This window comes from Ruditapes philippinarum, unplaced genomic scaffold (genome assembly GCF_026571515.1).
Source record: "Ruditapes philippinarum isolate M1 unplaced genomic scaffold, ASM2657151v2 ctg4314_1_1_1_1, whole genome shotgun sequence".
NCBI lineage: Eukaryota > Metazoa > Mollusca > Bivalvia > Venerida > Veneridae > Ruditapes > Ruditapes philippinarum.
Window position 1 is genome coordinate 28,448 of NW_026864598.1, and position 24,461 is coordinate 52,908.

Genomic DNA, 24,461 nt, shown 5'->3' on the forward strand with positions numbered 1-24,461 from the left:
TTATAGATTATTTTGTTTGAAACATGTATTGTTTCATTTAAATGAAATACTCTTAAAGTTATTAATAATATGGAAGAGAAATCATAAGGTTTGTCAGATTAAATAGAATGAAAAAGAAATTCAATTAAACACCTTGAACAATATTTCTGTTGAACACCATGATCCAATATGTATTAATAATAATAATAATAATAATAATGATACTAATAAAAATAATAATAATAATGATGATGATAATGATGATGATGATGAAAATGATGATGATAATAATAATAATAATAATAATAATAATAATAATAACAGTAATAGTAATAATAATAAAATTAAAAAAATAGCAAAAATAATGATAATATTATAATATAACATATATAATAAGATATTATAATAATAAAGATAATTACAACAATACTAAGAACATTAATAATAATAATAATAATAATAATAATAATAATAATAATAATAATAATAATAATAATAATGAGTACAATAATAAAACAACTCAACACTTATAATAATAATAATAATAATAATAATAATAGTAATAATAATAATAATAATAATAATAATAATAATGATTTATTATAAGTAGTACAGAGGAAATGATTTTAACGATAATAACGATTTTTCTTCACACTTTAGTGACTTTATGGCATTACTTTCAATATAGCGTAAATATTGTAACTTTATTTTAAAAGCATGGCGTCATATTTGACAGCTGAATAGACAATTTGATTTATTAACTGCTCATAATGTGTAAAAAATATACATTTAAAGGGACAAGTTTATCTTCAAATATCTTTTAAACAATATAGGGAAAATTAAATGTCTAAGGAAAACAAAAGACGCACTTGCCGCTTTGTAATTCTTTTTTGTTTTATAAGATATCGCTGTTTAAGCAGAAAACTTTTCTTTTGTCTAATTTTACCGACAAGGAGTTTTACAACACATAGATATTTAAGCAATGTTCTTATTATTTTTCAAGGTTATTTAATTGATTAAAAAATATTATTGCATTTTGTAAACTTTTTTCAGTTCTGCACATAAGAAGGAATTTTGAACATTCAGTAAGTATACAATTTACGCTTACTAATAACACGTTTTAAGCTAAGTTTGGTGTTAATATACAAATAATATAAATTTATATCCATATAAATAATAAATATTAATATTAAAAAAACATAACTATGTAAGTGAGTGAAACGTCTATTTGTAGTTGGTGGCGATTGTTAATATTTCATTTATCTTTAAGCAAAACTGTATATTCAACCATCATATGTAATATTAAAGTAGTATAGTCATTGAGCAATAAAAGTTCAAATTATAAACAAATATTTCTATTGTTTGTGTATAATGTATACTTATTTTTACCAAAGAACTATCATTTAAATTTTAAAAATATCTATTACAAAACGACCTGTATCACATTTCGATAATTACATTTTCAGTTTTGCACAAAACAACGGATTTTGAACATCCAGTAAGTATGCTATTTACACATACTTATAACACATATTTAGCTTAGTTTTGTGTTAATATACAAATAATATATATATTTATTTTCATGCAAATAAAAGGTATCAATAAAAACATTATTATAGATGTTAGCTAACCGTCTGTAAATAGTTGGTGGCGATGGTTTATATTTATCTTTTATCAACTATTATACATGTTTATGATAAAAAAGTTATCTTTTAGCAATTTAAATTCAATTTATTAACACATATGTTTTATTGTTAATGTAAAATGTATGCTTATTTCACCAAAGTGATATCATTTAAAGGTTATAGTTCAATTACAAAAATATATATTAGAAAACGATCTACAAGAATTTCGTTTCTAAACAATAATGTTTTATATCTTTATTCATGGTACATTGTATCAGATGAGTTGAACTATTTTTCAGAAGCTAAATCAAAATGGGTGACGTTGAGATAGTCCGACTGAACGAAATGTTTCGAGAGCACGTGAGGTTAGAAAATGAAATATACGAAAAGGTAAGTAAGCAATATGACTGATTAGATAACCGAGTGTTCTTTCTCAGGAAAATATTTTTTTTATTGTAAGAATTATTGAATTTGGACTCATTAATATATAATTGTATATTTGAATGTTAGCACCCTAAAACAGACTTTATCTAAATGAGTTCAGAAGAGCCCTTTCATATAATTGTGTATATGTTATAAGAGTTCAAGTTAATCGAAAGTTTACATATCAAATGTTTTAGTACTGTAAAAAGTCGTATATTTTTCTCATTATTGTGCTATTTGTCTGAAGTGTTTCTTTTTGAAGTTGTGTCTTTGACGTACTGCTGTTGTCAATTTCGAAAGATTTAAAAGAATAAAAAGAATACAATTCTTCCACTTATAATTAAGACATTTAAAAAGGGTACTATACATAGCACTTTCAGTTTAGCAAAAAAGTCACCTTATCTTATATGGATAACAAATATTCAGTTTCAAGCTTTGACTCGGAGAAACAGTATTGAGGAAATGAGGAATTCAATGAACATTATTGTTAGGGAAAACTCTAATCGAGAGCAGACGTTGGAGAGAAGCATAGAAAATTTGAAAGTTGAAGTCCAAAAAGCTGAGAGAGACAACCAAAGGCTCCTTATCGAAAACGCTACGATACAGGAAAGATTAGCGGAGGTAAAGTGTTTATAAATAATTTTTAGCGGAGGTAAAGTGTTTATAAATAATTTTGATCGCAATTTCTTTTACTGTTATCGCAAATAACTGATACGATTGGTACATTGAAATTAAAATCACATAACCTGAATTATATTTATAAATAAGAATGCGTCAAAGCGCATCTTGTGAGACCTTTTCCTTTATTAACAACTATTAAGCAGATTAATAAATTATGATTTTGATAATTTTACAACAGGTTTATCTAATATGATTTTACATTAACAAATCAAGATATCGAAAGTTTTACAAAATTAGTATTTAATTACGTATAATGTTTTATCATATGAAGACAACATACATGAAAACTACATTCAAATAATATATCAAAGCACTGAATGTACTGATGGGGAGGCTATGAGAGAATGTTTCAGACTTATAGTGTCTTTTCTTTTTGCTTAAAATATGCTACCAAAATAAAAAGATATGCACATTGCGCTATTTATCCTTACTGTTGTGTTCAAACATTCATATATATGGTTAATGTGGTTGACTATTCATTTTGTTAATATTCCAGAACATTTCATTGAGGTCTACATTCGGACTGTTAATCATACAAATTTTGAAAAACCTAAACTGTCAATAATAAATGACATACCAGCAAGTATGACGACTGTTCATTATCAGATAACAATAACATTTTACAACTGACGGTTCCTTATCAAAATCACAGGAACTTGAAATTCTATCAAATAACCAATATTAATTATAATATCCAAATATACCCCCTATATACTATAAAAAAACACAAACACAGGAACTTGAAATTCTATCAAATAACCAATATTAATTATAATATCCAAATATACCCCCTATATACTATAAAAATTTTTTTATAGTATATAGGGGGTATATTTGGATATTATAACTAATATTGATTATTTGATAGAATTTCAAGTTCCTTTGTCAAAATATTTAGGACTGTTCATCATAAATACTTTATGTCATTTTAATATTATTGAATGATAATAACAACTGCAAGTGATGCAACATTTTTATTGAACATAAAAATTATACACGTTTAGATGTACCATAATTGAGATCAATAAGATACTGTCTTGTGATGAGTATTAATATTCTTGCTCTACGGACAGAAGGTTGTCTTCTCCAGAAGCAAATCTCAAATAAAATCACGTTTCAGAAAATTATTCCCATTTCATTACTGACGGCGTCGGATAATATTAAAGCTAAATATTTCTTGAAAAAATACATATCTGCAAAGCTTATTCAAAACTGAATCAACCTAAGTGAAAATTGATCAGGAAGTTATATCTTCTTTTTTACCGCCAACACTCAACCAACTAATGGTAGTTAATCGATAGCTTGTGTATTTTTAAACCTCACTAGCTTGAATATATATACTGCGGAAAATCTGTTGTTAACAGGGTGTGCGGTTATTACGTAGGGTTTTCCCTGTCGACCATTTCCCGCAAATAGATGAGAACATCGAAGCCGTCAGTGCTATGAATGATGTTATAAATGGCGTGTTTTGGAAGTTTTTGTTGAAACTTCTCCAATTTCCTCCAGAGGCGTGCACGTCGCGGAGAAGGCACACGGAAGGACATAGTCAAGTCATCATAAGTACCAGAGGTGATTGGTTGACCTGTCGTGACTTACTCTGGAGGTTTGGCGCTAATAGATGCCGTTTTTGTTGTCGTCAGTCAGAAAGTTGATGCCTTGACGGTATTGTCGTCTCCTTTACCACCAAAGAACGAAGAATGGGCTTCCAGGAAGAATCTGCTTGAAAAAGACGTCCCAGATGCTATAATCTCGGACATATGGTTATTCCGGCGCCGAGTATAAATAAACTTAAAATACACTCACTTTTGTTGAAAACAAAACAAAAAAACAACAACACATTTTCTGTAGTAATTTTTCAAGTGTTGTAAAATGAATAAGAAATTCCTCTTATGCCGCCGATTATTTTTAGAACACAAACATAAAAGTTCTTTTTTTTTTTATTTTTCAAATAAACATTAATCACTTCAGCGCGCGCAAATATCGTTTTCAAATTAAAGTTTCGTAAGATATGTTAATGACTTCCCGATGCTCGACTGTAAGTAATTTGTATATGTATGCGGTTTTTTTTTTTTTTTTTTTTAATTAATGCTTCTTATTCTTTAATATTTTTTATGTATCTCATAATCTGTATTGAAAATTTGAATTTTATTACACATGGACTATCAAATTATGATGTATGCCCTAGAATTGAATAAACTTTCTAATTACACAATACGGGGTCATACTGATCTTTGCGTCTTTCTCTGAAATAATTATTTCTTTGTTAAAACATATTTGACCACATATTTCTGTCAATTAACTGTTCACTTTACTTCCGATTTTTGTTGTACGGAAACACATGTTTCTATTTGTGTTTTCTAATCAATTCGAATCTATAATCAGTTTAATGGGATCACCACCGGGTAAACGACTACTAGGTACTTTGGTCATGTTTTTTACCCCAAATATTTGAATGTTTCTATTGGGATTAAAATGAGCATAGTTAAGTAAACAACTGGTTGTATAAATCCCTGACCTGTCTAATTCTAATTATGAGATCAGTGAATATATAAGACTTTCACTACAAAATATTCCTAAACAAAAGAGCACATGTTTAAATTTATTCCTATACAAATAAAAGATCAGAGTAGGGATCTGTCAATTGCCAAATATACTTTTATGTTAAAAGTTTGATTAATGAATTATGTAAGATGAAAATATAAGTATTGCTTTTTTTATTTTGCTAATGTAAAATGTAATATTGTGCTGGAATTTTGTCGGAAGGTCCTTATAGGGGTTTTGTAGTTAAATAGTTTTTTTTCGGCGATAATGGTTCAAGAATATAATGTTTCAAACTATATGCTCATCACCATCAGTGAATTTTTAGTTAAATGTATGCAAAATATTTACTAACAGCTATGATACAGCGGTTTATGACCGTTTTCCGCGTACAGCCTCCTCGGGTGTACTAATAAGTTAGTTTTCCTTAGTTATCACGCAAGCATGATCCATGTCTCTGATGTAAGCGACAGTTTACAATTATTTGTCTTTAAAAAATATTAAGGACTTTTAATGGTTTATAACAACAAAAGAACATGCATGATATTGAGAATACGGCATTGTATATACACCGGTCTCAAATATCGTCAGTAAGACCGGTGTACACAATGGAGAATACGGTGTTGGAACGTTCTAGTTAATGACCCGTCATAAACAGTTGGTCGCTGCGTAGTAATTGGAAAATTGTTATCAAGAATAATAAAGAATATTTGCCACTGAATTAAAGCATTTACTTACAAATTTTCATTTATGCTTTTTGTTAAAAAAATATTGATAAAGTTATTATTTTGAAGGGTTTTCATACCAGAACTATTTATTACAGACGTACGTACCTATGCCAAACCTGATTACCGCGGCAGTATGACGTCACGGAGTAGTGATTTAAACAAAAATCAAGAATTTTTCAGAGAATTATTATCTTTACAAATTGCAGATATGAAATTAAAGAATGAAAATATTTTCATATTGTAAATGTCTGTGATGACTGATGAGTCAGCTTAGAAAAGATCAAGGTACTATTTTTTGACCTGATTACCGCGGCAGTAAGATTTGACGAACAGTTATTAACATTGGGTCGGCATAGCCTCCCCAATAAAACCATTCAAAACGTAAGAAAATAACTGTTTTACATAATAGATTATCTCGCTAACAGTATTTTACATGTGATTATACCACTTGGGAAATTATTGAACATGCGGTCCGAATTAGGTAACACTTTATTAGGTTATTACAAAACTAGAACCACTCTATATTTTGAAGGGCATTTCATCTGCTACATTGTACTTACACTGCCTTTGCAATGAATTTTCCTTTTTGATAAACGATAGCCCTTAATTAAAAATAGTATTTATTGAAATGGTTAATTGAAGCAAATGTACTTAATACTTTTGTCAATCTTCTTCTCACCACACTAATTTATTCAAATTATGATGATGTACATATTTGACAAGCCTAAATGGCATATGACCTTAAATACATGCTTTGTTTTCAGGAACAGGAACGGAGGCGAAGGTCCGAACAAGATTTTAGAAACACCATTGCCGGTCTTGAGTCCAACGTACAGACGCTTGAGAGAAGAATAATGACTCTTGAAACACAACTACAAGAAGCGGACAGTAATCAGGTACTTGCCTAGCAATATAATGTTTCATTTATTATGTGTAGAGGGAGCATAATAAAAACAAAGTTAAAAAAAGTATGATCCTGTAGTTAGGGTATGTGTTTTATCTAGTGATAAGGGTACACGCATTATCTAGTGAGAAGAATAATGTATATTATATAGTGGTAAATGTATATTTATTATCTAGAGGTAACGGTATGATAAGGGTAAATGTATTATGTAGTGGAAAGAATATGTATATTTTCTAGTGGTAAGGGTATATGTATTATATAGTGGTAATGATACATGTATTATCTAATGGTAAATGTATATGTATTATCTAGTATTAAGAATAAATGTTTTATCCAGTGGTAAGGATAAATGTCTCTCAACCAAGCGGTTGTTGGTTTGATTGTTATAACTTGTTTTACACGTGTTTGACAGGGTTATGTCGAAGACTGCGTTCTGTAAACGTCAAATTGCATTGCTGTTATTTGTTTTCTTTTTTTAACTAATAAACTTAGATGGAATAAATATATATAAACATTTATTTATACATTTATTCATTCTATAAATAATTTGTTGACACAAAAATATTGTTGTTTCGTTTTTTTTCAAAAAACAAAACTAAAAAAAGAACAATAAAAACAACTTAAATTTGCTTTAAATAAAGATCATAGAATGCTAACTTTAGTAGATACATATTGTTTCTATCAAACGTGAAATTGTCATAGCTGTTTCGCAACACTAAATTATTGGCATGGAGTAATGTTACGAAATAAGATTCATTATAGCATAAGATTTCATTTAACGGGCAGATAATATTTCGCTTAAAAGATCAGAATAATATGTTGTTTTTTTTTTAAAAAGCACACAAGCGTTAAAACAATTGTTTAAGTATATCGTATACCAGTCAACACAGAGTCTTACAATGATACGTATCACATGACCACCAACTGGATGATCCATACGTCTATTACTTTCTAAATATAATGCAAAATAATGTTTTTAATAAGATATCAGAAACACCATACCACCATGAAATAAATAAATATCATGTAAACAAGATAATGACATAGTGGATTTATTTTGCAATTATTTTGTTATGGAAATAATTGTAACAGTTTCATCTTCAGGAATGCAAGACATTTAAAACTGCTTTCTTGTTTTTATTTAGAGACAGAGAGCTGAGTCAGATGCTGAAAGAATTCAGACCTTAAGGGAAGAGATAGCAACGTCAAGGCGAGAACTTGAGCAGGAAAAAATTAATAGAAGAATTGATTGTCAAAAGATTCAAAATGAGTTGACAGTAAGAGAGAGAAGTCTAAGGGAAGTAAGTAAGAAATATAGGTGCAATAATCTTTTCTTGGTTGTTTTAAATGGTCTATCTAGATTTATCTTTTAATATTTCTTTTGCAGATTATATTGTTTGTCCTGCAAATAAACTTTTTATCATAAGAAAATAGAGAAAAATGGCATCCCTAAAGAACGCTTGAACGACATAAATGGAAAAGTTGCAGGCCCGATTAGCTTAAGCCTGGTGTGTTTATACGGCGGATAATAGGGAACCATCAATGTGACACTTTCGTGTTTCCCTTAAGAAATAAGTTCATAGGCGCCGCAATTTTTGTGTTCTTTTACTCTCGCGAGACAGACGAGACCGAGATTATGACGTATTACTCCCAATTACAGTAGATGAACACGCTGGTACAACCGAACTATATCTTGATGACCAACTTATTATTCTTATTACGTACATTATATTCACATACATGCATGTATTGAATGAGTTTACAAAAAGGAATTTCTTACAAAAATGCGTTGCCTCCAAAGTATAAATTAGAAGTATTATATGTAGATACCGACATTGAAATGATCGCATGTTTTGGACATAATATGGATGCTTTGTAAAATTGAATCGTTTCTCCGATAATGGATGGTTGTTACCTTAAAAAATATCAGTATCTCAAATTCAAGTTTTTCTTTATATATTATAATAAAAAAGTGTATGAAAACATCGTATTGAACTGGAATGCTTTAATTAATTAATTAAATACGCATCAACATTTATTAACATTTCCCGGATGATCAAGCTTGCAAATGATCCCTGACCACATGATTTAGGCAAAGACTGCTTATTCTTTTTCAAGTTTAATTTATTTGGTTAATTAAATTTAATATTCTAATTAAAATGACGGAGAAGCTCATCCAATCGATGTTAAATCCTTTTATTTTGAACTTATTTCGCAAGACAAGCTGTCCTTTGTGTGTGTCGGGTACGTCGCCGGACATGTATCTTTTTTTTGCGTACAAACTTATCTAAACCCAGTAATATATATATTGTATGCATAACCATTGTCATGCTATCATCAAATACAATGAACAAAATATATTAAACAGTAGTACTTTTAATTGTATCATAGTTTGAGGACCTTTCTGTTGAAAATAGTATACAAATACATGCACAGTGCGTTAACTGGAGTGCAGGTATTAGTAACCCACACTGCAGAGCATGCCCATTGATTGGTTCATTTGTAAAGGGTTTACATATTGTGACGACGGGGAAAGGGAAAGCGATAGAAATATCATATTCAGATGCTCGTTCATTGGTTCCTTTTTTCCTGGAGTTTCATATTGTGACATCATGGAACGTGTTTTTATGTTTGACTATGATACAAAAGAGAAAGAACATCAAAACACTCGGCAATCTGATTAAAACTCAGGGGCTACGCCCCCCTCGTAAAAATCAGATAGCCTCGTGTTTCGATGCTCTTTCTATTACATACCAGCGATTACAATTGAACGTTCCAGATGTAAATTAATACCTCGCAGCAACGTTGACAAGAGTCTCTTATGTTTTAATGTAAGATTTTTTAGCAGGGTTTTTATTATAATAATGATTATTAGCGCCATTCAGCTGCATTTGTTTATTTAACTGCATTAATTGATTGTGAGACTTTGTTAAATAATAACATATGTATTTATTAAATCTGTGTGAGAGTGTTTAGTTAAATTTGGAGTAACGGATATCACTCGGCGGTCTAAAGTGGTGCGATCAGTGCTCGGTAGGCAGTTGATTGTTTATTGGTTCTATATTTCCTTGGATATTTTTATGCATTGTGGACCAAAAAACGTCTTCTCCTCACATTATGTTTAAGATTAATTCGTCTGGTTAATACTTTATAATATATTTATCTTTCGCTACGATTCGACAATTGTTGATTATAAATCTAAATATCTGGGTTAATGACATCACGTGCACCTGTTTTTATACCGCCAAAACACAAACATGGCCGCGCCTACAGATTTGTAGAAATCGGTGTTTAAGCGATTAAATTTTTGTTATCAAACGTTTTAATATCATTATTTGAACGCAAAACATTTGCAGTTTTACTATTTATAGTAATTTTTTTCTGATATCAAATTTCTATTCTAACATTGCCTTTCCCTTTAATGTTATTAAATTCATTTGTGTTGCATTATTATCTTAACCTACCAACACGTTTGGGGATGTAAAGACGCCTTTATTGTTATCATTCACAGGTTTGATTACTATTTCAAAGCTAAAGTGATTTTAAACATTTCTAGATCAGTTGATATGCAACATCAGCTTTCTCTGTGATCATTCTTTTTTCCAATCAAATTGTACATTCAGTCATTTAACGCATTACGTACAGGCTGAACAGGAGAATGTGAGGCTTAGGGAACGACAGGAAAGAACAGAACAGGAGTTAGAACGTAGGCAAGAGACAATTATCGAGCTGAAGGAAGACAGTAATAATGCAAGAACCGAGAGAACCAGGCTAGAAATTCAGATGGCAGATACAGAACGACAATATTCTGAAAAGTATGAAGATATATTGATGTATTGTGTGTTATGTATATTTATGTGTATTCTACGATATACATTTTAATCTTTATATCTTTGGCGATATTGTAACCGAAGAAGAAGAATAATAATCTATAAATTGTATTCAAAGACAACATGATTATCAGATATGCGTTGTAGTTTGTTGTATGTTTTTAGATGTCAAATACATACGACAAAAAGGTCTATATGTATTGAGAGGTAAACCACATATCTTCAACTTACATAATGAAACTTTCCTAAGCCCAGAAATATTATTTTATAGAACTAATGAATAGAAGAGTGGTGACATACATGAAAATAGATTTTAAAAAATTAATGAACTGATTATTATAAATGTATGTACTGTCTTTAAGCACGAAACTATATGGTACTTTAAATATCAGGATTTATTTTACAAAACCTTTGTGGATCAGTTTGCATATTTATAATTTATAACTGTCAAGGTTTCAAAAATTATTATTATTACAAGTATTAATGATTGCATTTGTATTTCAGAATCACAGCAATGGAAAAAGAGTCATTATGCCAGGATCAGGAGGTAAGAACATTTTGTCGATAAGACAGCAAAATATACACATAGCGAAAATTATTTTGATAGGAAATGTAGGAAATAAACAAAATGTCAAAAGCAAAACAAAACAGATTTGTAAATCTTAAGATAATATCAAGCAGTTATAAGATAAAGTCTATGAGAAGCAAACAATAATAAATCAACTGAAAAACCGATGGTAAACATCAATTGTTATGTTATGTCAAATTTGTTTCCAAAAAAAATTGGAAATTTGTTAACTAATGTTTGTTCATCAGCCAGTTTCATTGTTGGTTTCTATTTTTAGTACGAAGTGTTCGCCGGTTATAAAACATATAAAGACTTATTTTTTAAAACATATTTCTCAAACGATCAACGTTACAAATCATGCCTCATTTTATATAAGTTATGTGTATCAAACTCAATGTTCTTGCGAGTCGCTTTCGATGTCAATAGTTGGGTTTTAATCAATCTTTATTATTCATTAGCATTTTTTAAGGATCTTTACGTGGAATTGTTAATTATGTTTGTTGTACGTTAGTAATTACAGATAGAAATACATTAGCATATTATTTAATTTGCTTATTTATCACTTATCTAGACAATATTGATGGCAGGAAAGTGCAACTCATAGATGTTTGTGAAAAAAAACGATCAACCTTACATACCTTTTTCCTGTTTCTTAACGAAAAAAAAGAAACAAAAAAGAAAAGAAAAGAAAACCCAACAAAACAACAAACAACACAACGACAACAACAACATCGATGTCTTACAAAATAATTTACTTAGGAAAGCTATCTCTTCTATCGTCAGCATGTCTTACTTTACAATATCTTTAATATTTTCAGCTTCGTGATCTTCGGGAAAAGTTTGACGCAGTAATGCTTGTTATCCAGGACTACATAAGAAAGAATGTTCGTACAAGTACAGAGCTTGGAAGGCTTCGAGAAAAACTGGATCATGTTGATCGTGAGCAGAAGGATAACAGTGATATGCTTGAACGAGATCTTCAGCGAGCCAAACTTAAAAAATCTGTCAACTATCAACGGAAAGATCTCCACCATTTTCAAATGATACATTTAAAAGAATAGACATGTCAAATTATAATGTTTCAAGCAAATTTAGTTTGCAACTGAACTTTTTATCCGTGTGTTTTAATAAGGAAAATTAGTACAGGTTTTGGCATATTACGGTTTGTATTTATTTGTTTGTTTTGCCTTTGGTTCGATTTTGTTAGTCAACGTGTCAATATACCTTTCAACCAATTGATTCATACTGTTTACTTTTAAAGGATGGCAAATAAGGAATACTTTTTGTCCGTATTTGTTGTCCAACGAAAATGCACAAACCTGAAATTTTTCAATGTATATTTTTCATTAATTATTCTTATCAGCGTTTATTTAACAATTCATTTAAACGTCGTGTAGTAAGTTAGTTAGATGCCCCTACGAACAATAAAACGTCTTAATGAATTCGCTACACTCACTCCTACTTAAATTATTCTGAACTAATAATTTTTCCTTTTATAAGATTCTGTTACTTAAAAAGGTGAAAAACGGTTAGGTAGAAGCTTCGTTTGAATTAAATCTCAATGCTAACTTAATGGATATTTGATATTTAACAGCTTGTCAAACATAGCAATGCAGAAAACAGATTTCTAGCATCTCTTGGCATTGTTTTGATCAGAAAAAAAATGTATGTAAATATTTCAAAAAATACAATAATTTTTAAAAATTTTATTTAAAATAAAGCAAAGAAGAAATGTTACGTTTTAAACTTTACACACCATAGGAGGGCATACATTGAAAAATAAAGGGTCGTCAAAATATGGCATTTTGTTAAGATAGTTCCAATGTAACCTTAATAAGAACTGCAGCTTTTCTCACATTGTTTAAACATTTACATAAACATGCGATTCTTTGATACAATTTAGATATACTCAATTTAGTACATTTTAATTAATTTCTGCGATGAAAGTACCCAACTAAAAGATGAGCATATTTTCAACTTATGTAATTCTATATAAAAAGAACAGTATTTGAATAAGCCATTTATCATTGCACTATATAGTACATATATACGTTTTGACCGAGTCACAGCAGGTATCTTATATAACACCTCAGTTGACATTAAAAAAAGCCACGAAATTTTACTAAATGATAATTTCTGATAAGATACGTCAAGTAGTTTCGTTTTTGCACTTGATAATCTTTTGAGATATCATTTAGAAAACATATCTTGTTAAGTAATACGGCTTTGACCTTTGACAATATACAGATAAGGTCACATGTATTACATCACCCAAAGTGCATATTAGAACATGCCAGTCACATATTATAATATAAAAGGGGCGACGGAATGGAAATAATTGGTCAAGAATAAAATAGATTACTATAAAGGTGATCAAATGACTTATAGAAGTGTATAATAAAAGCAAAAATGAAAGTGAAATACGTAGTAAAAGACATATCGGAGAATTCGTCAAATTATCCCATTAAATCATTTGTTTTCTTTATTTGTTCATGTTAGCGCGTTTTTATAATTTGTTGCTTTTCAAACTTATGTTTTATTGTTATTGTTTTTTTTGTTTGTCACATTCTGTATAGATTTGATTGTTATTTCTTAGTTGATGTTTTAACTTTTTCTTGGCTGTTTAGGGCACCTGAGGCCTTCTCTCACCAGTGAAGCTGGAAAGTCACCAAATGACCTTTACTGTATAGGTGCGATGTAAACCCCTAGCAAAGAAAATGATGTATCATATGCTTGTTTTTTATATTTTTTACCATCGTTAATGAATGTTGTTTTTAAGTTTTGGTTTGCATGTTGTTGTTTTTTGTTTTTCGTTTTTATTTTTTAAGTTTTATTTTTTTATAGAATGGTTTCTGTTTTAATAAAAACGTATAAAATAAGAGTCTTCAATCTTTAATCATTTCATTTTTCATTATCTGTGTGTTTTTGTTTTTGCTTAAGTATTTCCCTTTATTTCATCACTTTTTTCCCTTGAAAATCTGCCAAAGATGAATAAATAAGTATTTGAAATTGATTTGATAACAAAAACATGTTACAGGTAAATCTTTTTGAGAACATATACCGAAACACAATGTCTTTGATACAAAAATATATTACAATTTCGTTCTGTTTCAGAAACGCTTGAATGCTAATTTTAAAGACAATATGTGTATTTATATCAAAATAATCGATAAAAGACGTTTCAACGACAAAAGGTTTTGAAGTAGTAAAAGTAGTAAACGAATGATCATAATACAATGGTTATTATGAGAAATGAAATATGCATATTTTTTGTATTAAAACGATTCTCATCGTCGGTAACCCATAATATCGATGATGAGAATTTGACGAAAGATAACGAAATTTGAAAACCTAAATACCTCTTGGTAGAAACCAATAATTAAAATTGCGTATATTGTGCATACAAATACGGGTTATTTATTGGTCTGAAATACAAAACTTATAATCATTATACACAATACACAAAATATATATATGCGCTTAGGTGTACTAGAAATAGCCCGCAAATACTTTCGTAGAGTTTCATGAAACAAAAAAGAAAAAGCGAAATTGTAAAACCAAAAGACCTCTTAGTAGAAAAATTGATTTTAATTGTGTTTATTGTACTTACGATACAATACAAAACTGAAATATACTACAAATATATTTACGCGCTCAGGTGTAGAAAAATTAAACCATAATTACTTCCTATGCGCTTCATGAAACAAAAAAGAATTTTATTCAAGCCCAAGCTCCAGGCTTTCTAAGTTATACACAAGTTACTGCTTATTTTTCATTTATAGAAATTTTTGTAATTTTTAAAAGCGAACTTTTCACGAAATCAAACGACATCATTATTTTTTGGACACTAAATTTAGATTAAATAAAATCACCAATAAGCCAGAAGTAATGATGTTTAAAAAGAATTATTTTCAAATTGGAAATCCTTTTTGGAAAATAAAAAAGGTATTTGAAATTTGTGAACATCAAACGTAAATTAAATATTTTCTTTCCAAAAGTGCGAATTTCTATTTTTTTAAATGGGTTTCATTAACACTACTAACTACTGCTGCTTAAAACTTGTTTGTGTAGCCATTCAACGTCCAAATGACATTGAATTTCAGATTTGTGTCATTTAATGTTAACAGATGTTTACCTGCATTTTAACTGATAAAATAACCGTTCAATTTATTTCAACATTTCTGTATAATAAATAATAATAAGTTTAGGAAAAGTTTGGCGTGCGCCGATGTTGCGTTGTCATGGTTATTAAAGTGCACATAGTTCCCAACGGATATAAAAGTTAAAGATAAAAGCAAATTTTACTTTAAGAAATAAAGACACTCGTTCAATTCATATCAGCCAATTTCGTTTTTATTAACCAAGCAAAAAAATGACAGCAAAAGTCCACGAATTTTTTGAACATACCTCGTAAAATGATATGTCATATGTCATATGAGCATAATCAATTATAGTTGTGTTTGTTCAAATTCGTGTCTTATTTAGCCTTCCTTAAATACTAGACAAGTACCTGGTATCCATCGATCTATAAATCAATCACACTACACCTGAAATTCTCGTTATGATGCAGTTAGCGTTAATTTACTGTTAAGTTCATGCATTATTGCCAACATAGTTTGAATAAGAAAATCACAGGTATGATGTTTTCTTACACATATATACTTATAAGTAAAACATGAGACTATGAGGCTTAAAGAAGAACAAAACGAAAAGGAGTAAGAACGAAGGCAAGTATTGGTAATCAAAATAAAAGAGGACAGCAACAATACTAAAACCGAGAGAAAGCAACAATACTAAAACCGAGAGAACAATACTAGGAAAAATAAAACAGAAATCGGTTGAATCGGGTGTTTTTCCCCGAATAGGTTTTGGACACAGAAAAGTATACCTGTTGTAGTTTCAGAGTTATGTCCTGGACAAAGTTCAAAGTGCAATTATTTCAAACTTAGGCGAGACAAAGTTACTGTTCTTTGCACTGCTTATCTACCCAATACCTTTACTATCTATCTTTCTAAAACGTTTCTTGTTTATATCTGTTATAGTGTCAGAGTTTAGTCCCGGAAAAAAATCAAAATGTAAATATGAGCAAAGGGCAATAGCTCCAAAATTAGACAAGGCCTACAAAGTTTCTTGTTCATATCAATTATACTTTAAGAACTATGTCCTGGACAATGTTCAAAGTGTAAAAAATGGGTCGGGCAAAAACTCCAAAATGAGGCAAGGCAGGGTTATGGTCTTTTTTGCATTGCACTTCTATCTAATAAAATGTATCTACCTATTAATTTTTATGTTGATATCTCTTCTAGTTTCAGAGTAATCTCCCGGACAAGATCAAAGTGTTGATATCTCTTTTTGTTTCAGAGTAATCTCCCGGACAAGGTTCAAAATGTTAAAATGAACAAAAATGAGGCAATGCAGAGATATGGTTTTTGCACTGCACTTATTCTCTTATTCTTATAGTTTTAGAGTTATGACCTGGATAAAGTTCAAAGTGTAAAAAAATAACAAAGGGCAATAACTCCAAATTAGGCATGACAGAGTTACGGTTTTTGTGCATTGCACATCTTTACAATGAGATCTTTTTACCTACAAAGTTTCATGTTCATTTCTCTTGTTTTTACAGAGTTATGTCCCGGACAACAAAAACGAACGGACGGACAGACAAAGCGTCGACTATATGCTCAACACTCGGGATGATTAAGAAAAAAATTCAGATGGCAAACACAGAACGACAGTATTGAAAAAAAGTATTCATATGTGTTGAGATGTTTTTTAAACATATTTTACAATATGCCTATACACTTAATACAGTCAACTATTGTTATCTCGACATCGCTTTTCTCGATATTTCGTTATCTCGATGAAATTTTGAAAGTCCCGATTTTCTGCCTTCTTTATCTATATTGGAAATATTTTTTTTATCTCGATATCTTTATTTCGATATTTTCAGTATATCGATGTAAAATTTTAGTCCTAAAAGTTATTTTCACACTATTATCATTTGTTTATCTCGACTAGTAGTTTTATATTTCGTCTGTTCCCTTCAGACGTGTGAAAAACACAAACCAGACGTAAATTGCTCAAAAGTGCGTGGCATCATGATGATCATGTTTGTAACAAGTTGATCTGTTATTTTTAAAGTTAATCTTATTAGCGTGTTGATTGACTTAAGTCTAAAATGAGTGAATTTTACTTTCTTAATATTCGAACACTGTTTCAATGCATTATGACTTTAAATGTAAAATGAAATAATGAAAGTATAGAAAAGCCATCGGAGCAATATTGTTTCACATCAACAAATCAATCAGTGGTCGAACAATCTCGAGAAAGACCCGATAACTAACCTGGGAGGATATCCGGATCAACCACCCTAAAATCAATGTTTTCATTATATTGGTGTATTACTGAGTAAACCTCACTATGTGTTTTTTTTATCAAAGACACCCGTTTTTCCGCTAATGTTACTTCTTTAAATATTTACTAGGCTTATGAAAACAAGACATGGGGATATCATAGTTTATTTGACATAAGCTGTAAACATGTCTTTTGTAAAAATTAGATTCTGCCTTATTCTTATAAGTTTATCTCGACATTTCGTTATCTCGATTTTTTGGACGGTCCCGATGAGTTCGAGATAACAAGAGTCGACTGTAATTTCATTCATATTTAACAAGATGTTTGAAACAATTTAACGACATAGCCTTATATACATGAATTGATTATCGTAAGATAACCATAAATTCACTTATGTTTTATGTCCAACAAAGAATCTTTCGTTTATATTAAATTCAAAGGTTAATAAAATAGAATTAGCTATTTGGGGATACACTGCCATTTTTCTTAAACTGAGTGAGCAAATACATGTACACACTCGGACATTTAATAAATCATTAGGAACCGGAACGTTAATTAAGAACTGTTCTTCATAATTTCAATTTCAGTTATTTCATTTTTTGTCGATTTTGTATGTTGTAACATACTGATTTCATTTGTAGTTTTTAAGAATAAATTTTGTTATTGTTTTAAAAAAAATTACTGGTTATTATTTCTGATTCCTATTTGGATCGTAACAATTTATAATACTTACTTTTATTTTAAAGTTTGAAGATCATCAAGCTCTTATCTTCATGTTGACTTACATTAAGATCTGAATATTTGGTTGCTGCTCGTCATTATGCGATAATGGCACTAAGATGTGCATAATGGTCTGTATTAACGTCTTTAATACCTGTACCGGAAACACGATGCTTATACATCGCCGCTTGTCTTCACTGTCGCCATTTCTAAGAAACGTGCAGTAACAAAATCTGTTGTCAATGTAAACAAATGTCTGTAATTTAGCTTAACCTCAACTTAACTAAGAAAACATGATAACATAAAGCAAAACCACAAATTAAAAATAAGAAAATATTGCTTAATCGTTGTTTTTAATTGATAAATGCCCTTTACTTTTCTTTTGTGAGAATATTTTTTAGCGCTTGATGTTTTTTTGTAAGTATGTGCTTTCAAGAACGGTTCTGATGTAAAGTCAGAAATAAATCTAAATTAAAGTCGTATATGCCTCCAATTTCTTTCCTATCTAGTTCACGGTTCAAGTTCTTCCTTTGTTGCAAATTGTCCAATAGTTTTTTTACGACTTCTTTTTATAGATGTTGGCCAAGATCTTGATTTATATCATATATAGCTTAAATATTTTTCTTTTTTAATTTCTGCTTCCATGTCTATATACTCGTATACAAATAAATCTACTGTCAATCTGAAATTACTGAGGGTGGGGCTTTAGCACAGTTATTGGATTTTTACCCGAGTTCAAAAATCTTCAATGCTAAGTTTTGTTGATTGCAATTGATAATGTCATCTAAACCTTAAATTTGTGTGCAATTGAGTACAGTTCAGTCAACGACAGCAGCCATCTTGAAAATCACTTGGTGTTTATTTTGTCATTTCGCAGGTGCTCACATTCGCTCATAATACGAAGTTGGCCAAAGTGCATAGTAACTTATTTCTTGCCATTTAGCCATTTTAACTGCTATGAACTATACGGTAAGAATGAAATTATTCAAGCAAATGTTAAGTTTTCGTTCTGGTGCAAAATATGCTAAAAACGAGATGTTCATAATCTATACAACCAGAATATAATCGAACCCTTATCTTATTTGCAATGGTAATTTTTCAGCAAGATTAAACGTTTCATGATTAAACTTGATTTAATTTTTCTTTTAAGGATATACAGTTATATGTTTTAATATTGTCATAAGAACTTGAGTTTGTAGCCGGTTAACGGATAACCGCCATGGACAAGATGTTTCAAATTTTTAAAGGACTGATCAAGTGTTTTGCAGAAAAGTTGAGAATGCAAACATAATTGCATTTAAACGAACTTCATTTTCGGAAAAACATGTTTCACAACCCATATGCACTACACATGAAGTATCTTAGATTAAATGATAAGGAATTAATCTGTGGTATTCATTTACTTCTTTTGTTAAAACCAAACCGATGTTGAACTATTTATACATTTAATACTAGAATCCCTTAAATCAGCCTTTGTATAATATTGTAATCTAGCATTACACATTTAATTCATATTTTGAAACCTCTGCCCATTTTAATCAGAGCATGTATGTCGCAAATAGGAAACAGATCATAAGCAACTAATTTCTATTTAATGAGAGAGGAAAAAAAAATCAGAACATACTTACGGTATAACACGCGCACTTTCATCTCCACACGATACAGCAGATAAGAATTAAGTTATTCAATATACCAAAAATGCAAGTGTTGGACAGTATTGTTTCAGGGTAAAACCCTTTATATAATTAGTAAACCTATTTATATACAATACATAAACGCCTATTTACAGCAGTAGAACCGTGGCATGGATAATCATAACTCGTAAAGACATATTTTTAATTAGGCAGTGCTAAATGATTATATGTCGGGTTTTAGACTCAAATTTAAAAGTGATTCTGCACAGGCAAAACATCGGGACCTTTTTCACCTGAATTTCCCAAGAAATAAAAGATAGTTAAAGGTACAAACATAATAATAGTACTTGTGATTTTGACATTTAAACTTCTGATTGATTTCAGATCCTATTATAATGTCTATGCATGCTCTTATTTCTACTTGTGAACAAAACTGGAAACATTAATATCAATTTTGAAAGGAGCCGGATATGGATAATTCCTCTGTAATATCGTCTAAATATACTAAATTAATGGGTAGATATATTGTATCAATCACGAAGCACAGGGCGTATTGTACGATATTCTTCACACATCAGGGATCACAAAGGCTTACATATGAGCGGTTAACCTAATGCTGAATTAATATGCTTTTTTTGTTTGTTTGTTTGTTTGTTTGTTCGATTTTACGACTTTTCCAAACAGTATTTCAGTCATATAGGCGGGTAGTTTCCTAACCATCGTTCCTGGAGAGTTACATTGGAATGATAAAATCAAATTGACAACAAACTACCATGTTTCTAGTAATAGCTATAATTTATTAAGTAATGAAGAAAATATATCATAAGCAGGAAGTGTAAATCTAAAATCAATCTTAAACAAAATACGCAAGCAATTATCAAAGTATTACAATCAATGCAAAAGTCCCGAATCAGACCCCATTAGAATTATGTCTGTAACAAATTTAACGGGCATAGCCATTTGATTATGACATTTTGGAAGACATAAATGAACTTAAATATTTCTAATTCTTAGTTTGTCTGTATCATAGAAACGTGTTAACTTGCCCTGCCTTATATGGAAATTATGTTTCAAGATCCAATTTTCTCAGGAAGAATATGCGTAGCTTATGTCTCAATTTTTCTCTATTTGATGTTAATGTGTTGAAAAAGTTCCAAGTCGTTTTAAAAGGGATCTCAGGGAAGAGATTTTGGAACAGACGTACTGACCGACAAAAAGATAGCAGCTTTATTATCCATGGTAGTGTAAAGAATAAATTTTTTTTAAAAACATAGTTCTTAAAATGAAAAGGGGCGAACACTTGAAATAAGATGCTAGACGTATGAATATCCTCATACATGATGTGAGTAATGACAAAGTGTAAAGTAGATAACATTTATAATAACAAAAAAAATAGTGAAAAATAACAATTTTCAAATGTACGAGTGTCTATCCTAAAATTCGTGTTTTTTCCAATATCTCTTGAACGTTAAAGTGTATTGTGATGAAAATTTATCAGCAGACATTGTAGAATGTTATCAACACATTTTGTAAGGAACAGTTACATCGCATGTTTCTTCTATGATGCTATTTAAGTAATTCTTTAAAATAATGGATGTCATTTCCGTTTATTTTAAAAGATATCGCTAGAAACACCAGACGCCTTTATTGTTTACAACGGGAAAATGAGGGACACGTGGTAATTAGAAAATCGCACGATCATAAACGATTATAAATTTTTGTTTTAATTTGGAAATGACACCTGATAAAAATCAGCAGACACACAGAGAAAAGAAAATTTCACGATCATAAGTGTTTAAGTGGCATAAAAGATTAGTGATGGACATTACTTTGAGAAGCAGTTACCGTCATTGACTGCGTAACGTTAAAGCACAAGTTGTACGTTAATATTATGACGTTTACGTCAATATTTTTTTTGGAGTACGCCGCTGTCGCAGACATGTGTTTATGTAAAATTAAATATTGTTGAAATGTAAGAAGCTACTCACTTGGAATTTTCTATGTTTTATTTTTTTATTAATTCTTCTAAGCAGTGTAAGAATTTCAAATTAATATCTCAAATATATTTTACGCAACAAAGAAAGTCCATGAATTTTTGAATAACCCCTCGTATTACATTTATAGTATCAAAGAAGAAAATCTAAAAAATATTTAACAATTTTCAAATAACTTCGATGTTCAAAATAAAAAAACAACAACATAGAAACGTAGGCACTAGACATATTAATCAATTACACATGATGTAGGTGTTAAAAATGAACACATATCTTAAATTTCAAGAAAAAACCATGAAGAAATAAGAAAGTTTAAGTATAAAGGGGAGATAATTTTAGAAATATGGACGCTTCATTTATAAACATTTAACTACTTTAAAATGAACTATTTTGTAGAAAAATCTAAGTTCAAGGGAGATAATTATGATAAGTTTGGTGCTAGAGTTGTGAACTTTTCCACATGTGATATGGTGGTTGATCAGAATCATATTTGAAGTTTGGAGTAAAATTAATTTAGAAATAAACAGGTTATAGTGAAAAGATTGTATTGCGTAAAACGCGTTCAGTGACCCTGGGTGAGTAGAACAGCTATCAATATATTCCTTATAGTCAAGCTTAAAATGATGTGCACAATCTCAATACTGGCACCTATCCATATTTCAAGTTTCATAAAAATATATTTAGTATTTTGGAGTTATCGTAAATATTGTTATTTTGCCATATGTTTAGGTTATTTGTGGCCATTTAACCACCTTTTTCAACATAGGAAACTAAAGAAGAGGTGAATAACATCCAGACTGCGTTCTACATAGTATATTTAGAGTTCAATAAAACTATTTTCAATATTTTTTTTTGTGTTATCACGAGATCCGGTTTTTATTGACGGACAGAGGGTAAAACCTAAAACACCGCCGGTTAAACCGGTGTTAGACTAATAATCATATCAATATCAGTAAAATAATGATTTTTAAATCTTAGAATTATTAAACGTAAATTAACTTAGCCAAAAAAATGAACGTATATGTTCATATATCATGTTTAACAATTTTCAGGTATTTCATAAACACTTTATTCTTAAATCAATAAAAAACGTTTTGCTATTCAAATATTACGGTAAAGATAAAACATCAAATATCTGAATTGCATTAAAACATAATAAATTATTTCGTTTATGGAGTTTATAAATTTGATAAAATCTAAAAAAAAAATAATAATAACAAAAATTGTAAGCTCTGTGTATCATTAAATCATTTAAATGAATGAAAGATGTAAAATATAAAAATCTTATGTTCTAAAATATTTTTTTATTTTACGAAAGAGTTGAAAATGAATTTTAAAAATTAATATTGTACAAAAAACAAACAACAACAGCAACAAAAACTTGATAATTTTTAGATTTTCCAGAGTAAATACATAAGTTGGAATCAAATTGTAGTAATTAAGAAAGTTAAGTATGTTAAATAAAATTAACAATGCTGATGTAAGTACAATCAAAGATACTTTAAATAATTAAGGATTACAAAATAAATCAAAAATCTTAAATTAAGCAAAAGTAAAGATAAATAATGGTGTGTGAGAATAGGTATATAATAAGGATAATAGAACTTGAGGAATATGCATGAGTGGAGTCCATACTTCTTAAATGTAAAAGGCAATTGGGTCACACTGGCCAATGTTATTTTTGACCAACCAGAATGCCGTTTAAAAACTTAAGAAGTCCATTAGAAACTGCCAGAAATCGATGCTATAGACATTGTTATATCTCGATTAATATCTTATAATATTTTCCCATGTATGAAGTATGACCAAAACACACGCCATTCTTGACCCGTGGAGTAACTTCGAACAAAATTGCTTAAAAGGTCCACCAGGCTATGCTACTATGCAAGCTATCTGAATTATAGTTGCACACAAGGTGACTTAAATGTCTCCATCTATAACTATATAGGTATATATACACAAAGTGACTGCCCAGGGTCATGATTTATATTTACTTTTTAGCGGACCACGTGGTGATGTTACATGCCATGCTCTGGGCAAGACAGTGTTTAAAATTAGACTTTTAATTTATTGCAGTTTTGTTGTGATTAATGCATCCGAAGGATCTCTTTGTTTGCAGATTTCTACTTTTAGGTATTGTAACGTACATGTTTGACAAATTGAGACACTATTTATATAACCTTTATTGATGGAGCTAGACTTTAGAATTATTTTTGTACCGCCATTTGCAGTTCTGTCGAAATTACGCAATATGTTATTAAGGATAATGGCGAACTAAAGACGGCAAACGGAAGAGCAAATGCAACCATCAAAGCCTACTTCTAACCATATTGAGCTCAATTAAAAAAAACTTATCACGAAAACTATTTGACTCATGCATATATACTCAAACACCCATTCATTCATTTATTTGCTGCCTTGGTATATCATAAACATTTATGTCGTTGCATTTCGGCAATTACAACAATGGACACAGAGAAACA

At 29.8% G+C, this 24,461-nt stretch overlaps 1 protein-coding gene across 2 annotated transcripts; it reads left to right on the forward strand.

Annotated features, from left to right (window-relative positions):
* The first annotated feature begins 984 nt into the window (after positions 1-984).
* Positions 985-14,172, forward strand: LOC132726231 (trichohyalin-like). Of its 2 annotated transcripts, XM_060711507.1 has the most exons (9): positions 985-1,064; positions 1,446-1,477; positions 1,904-1,994; positions 2,454-2,648; positions 6,739-6,870; positions 8,024-8,179; positions 10,524-10,693; positions 11,213-11,255; positions 12,095-14,172. In XM_060711507.1, the coding sequence occupies exons 3-9, from the start codon at positions 1,917-1,919 to the stop codon at positions 12,335-12,337; spliced, it is 1,017 nt and encodes a 338-aa protein (XP_060567490.1). In that variant the 5' UTR covers positions 985-1,064; positions 1,446-1,477; positions 1,904-1,916; the 3' UTR covers positions 12,338-14,172. The 2 variants fall into 2 exon arrangements, with proteins under 2 accessions (XP_060567490.1, XP_060567491.1); XM_060711508.1 differs by lacking the exon at positions 1,446-1,477 and having other exon boundaries at positions 1,046-1,064.
* The last annotated feature ends 10,289 nt before the right edge of the window (positions 14,173-24,461 follow it).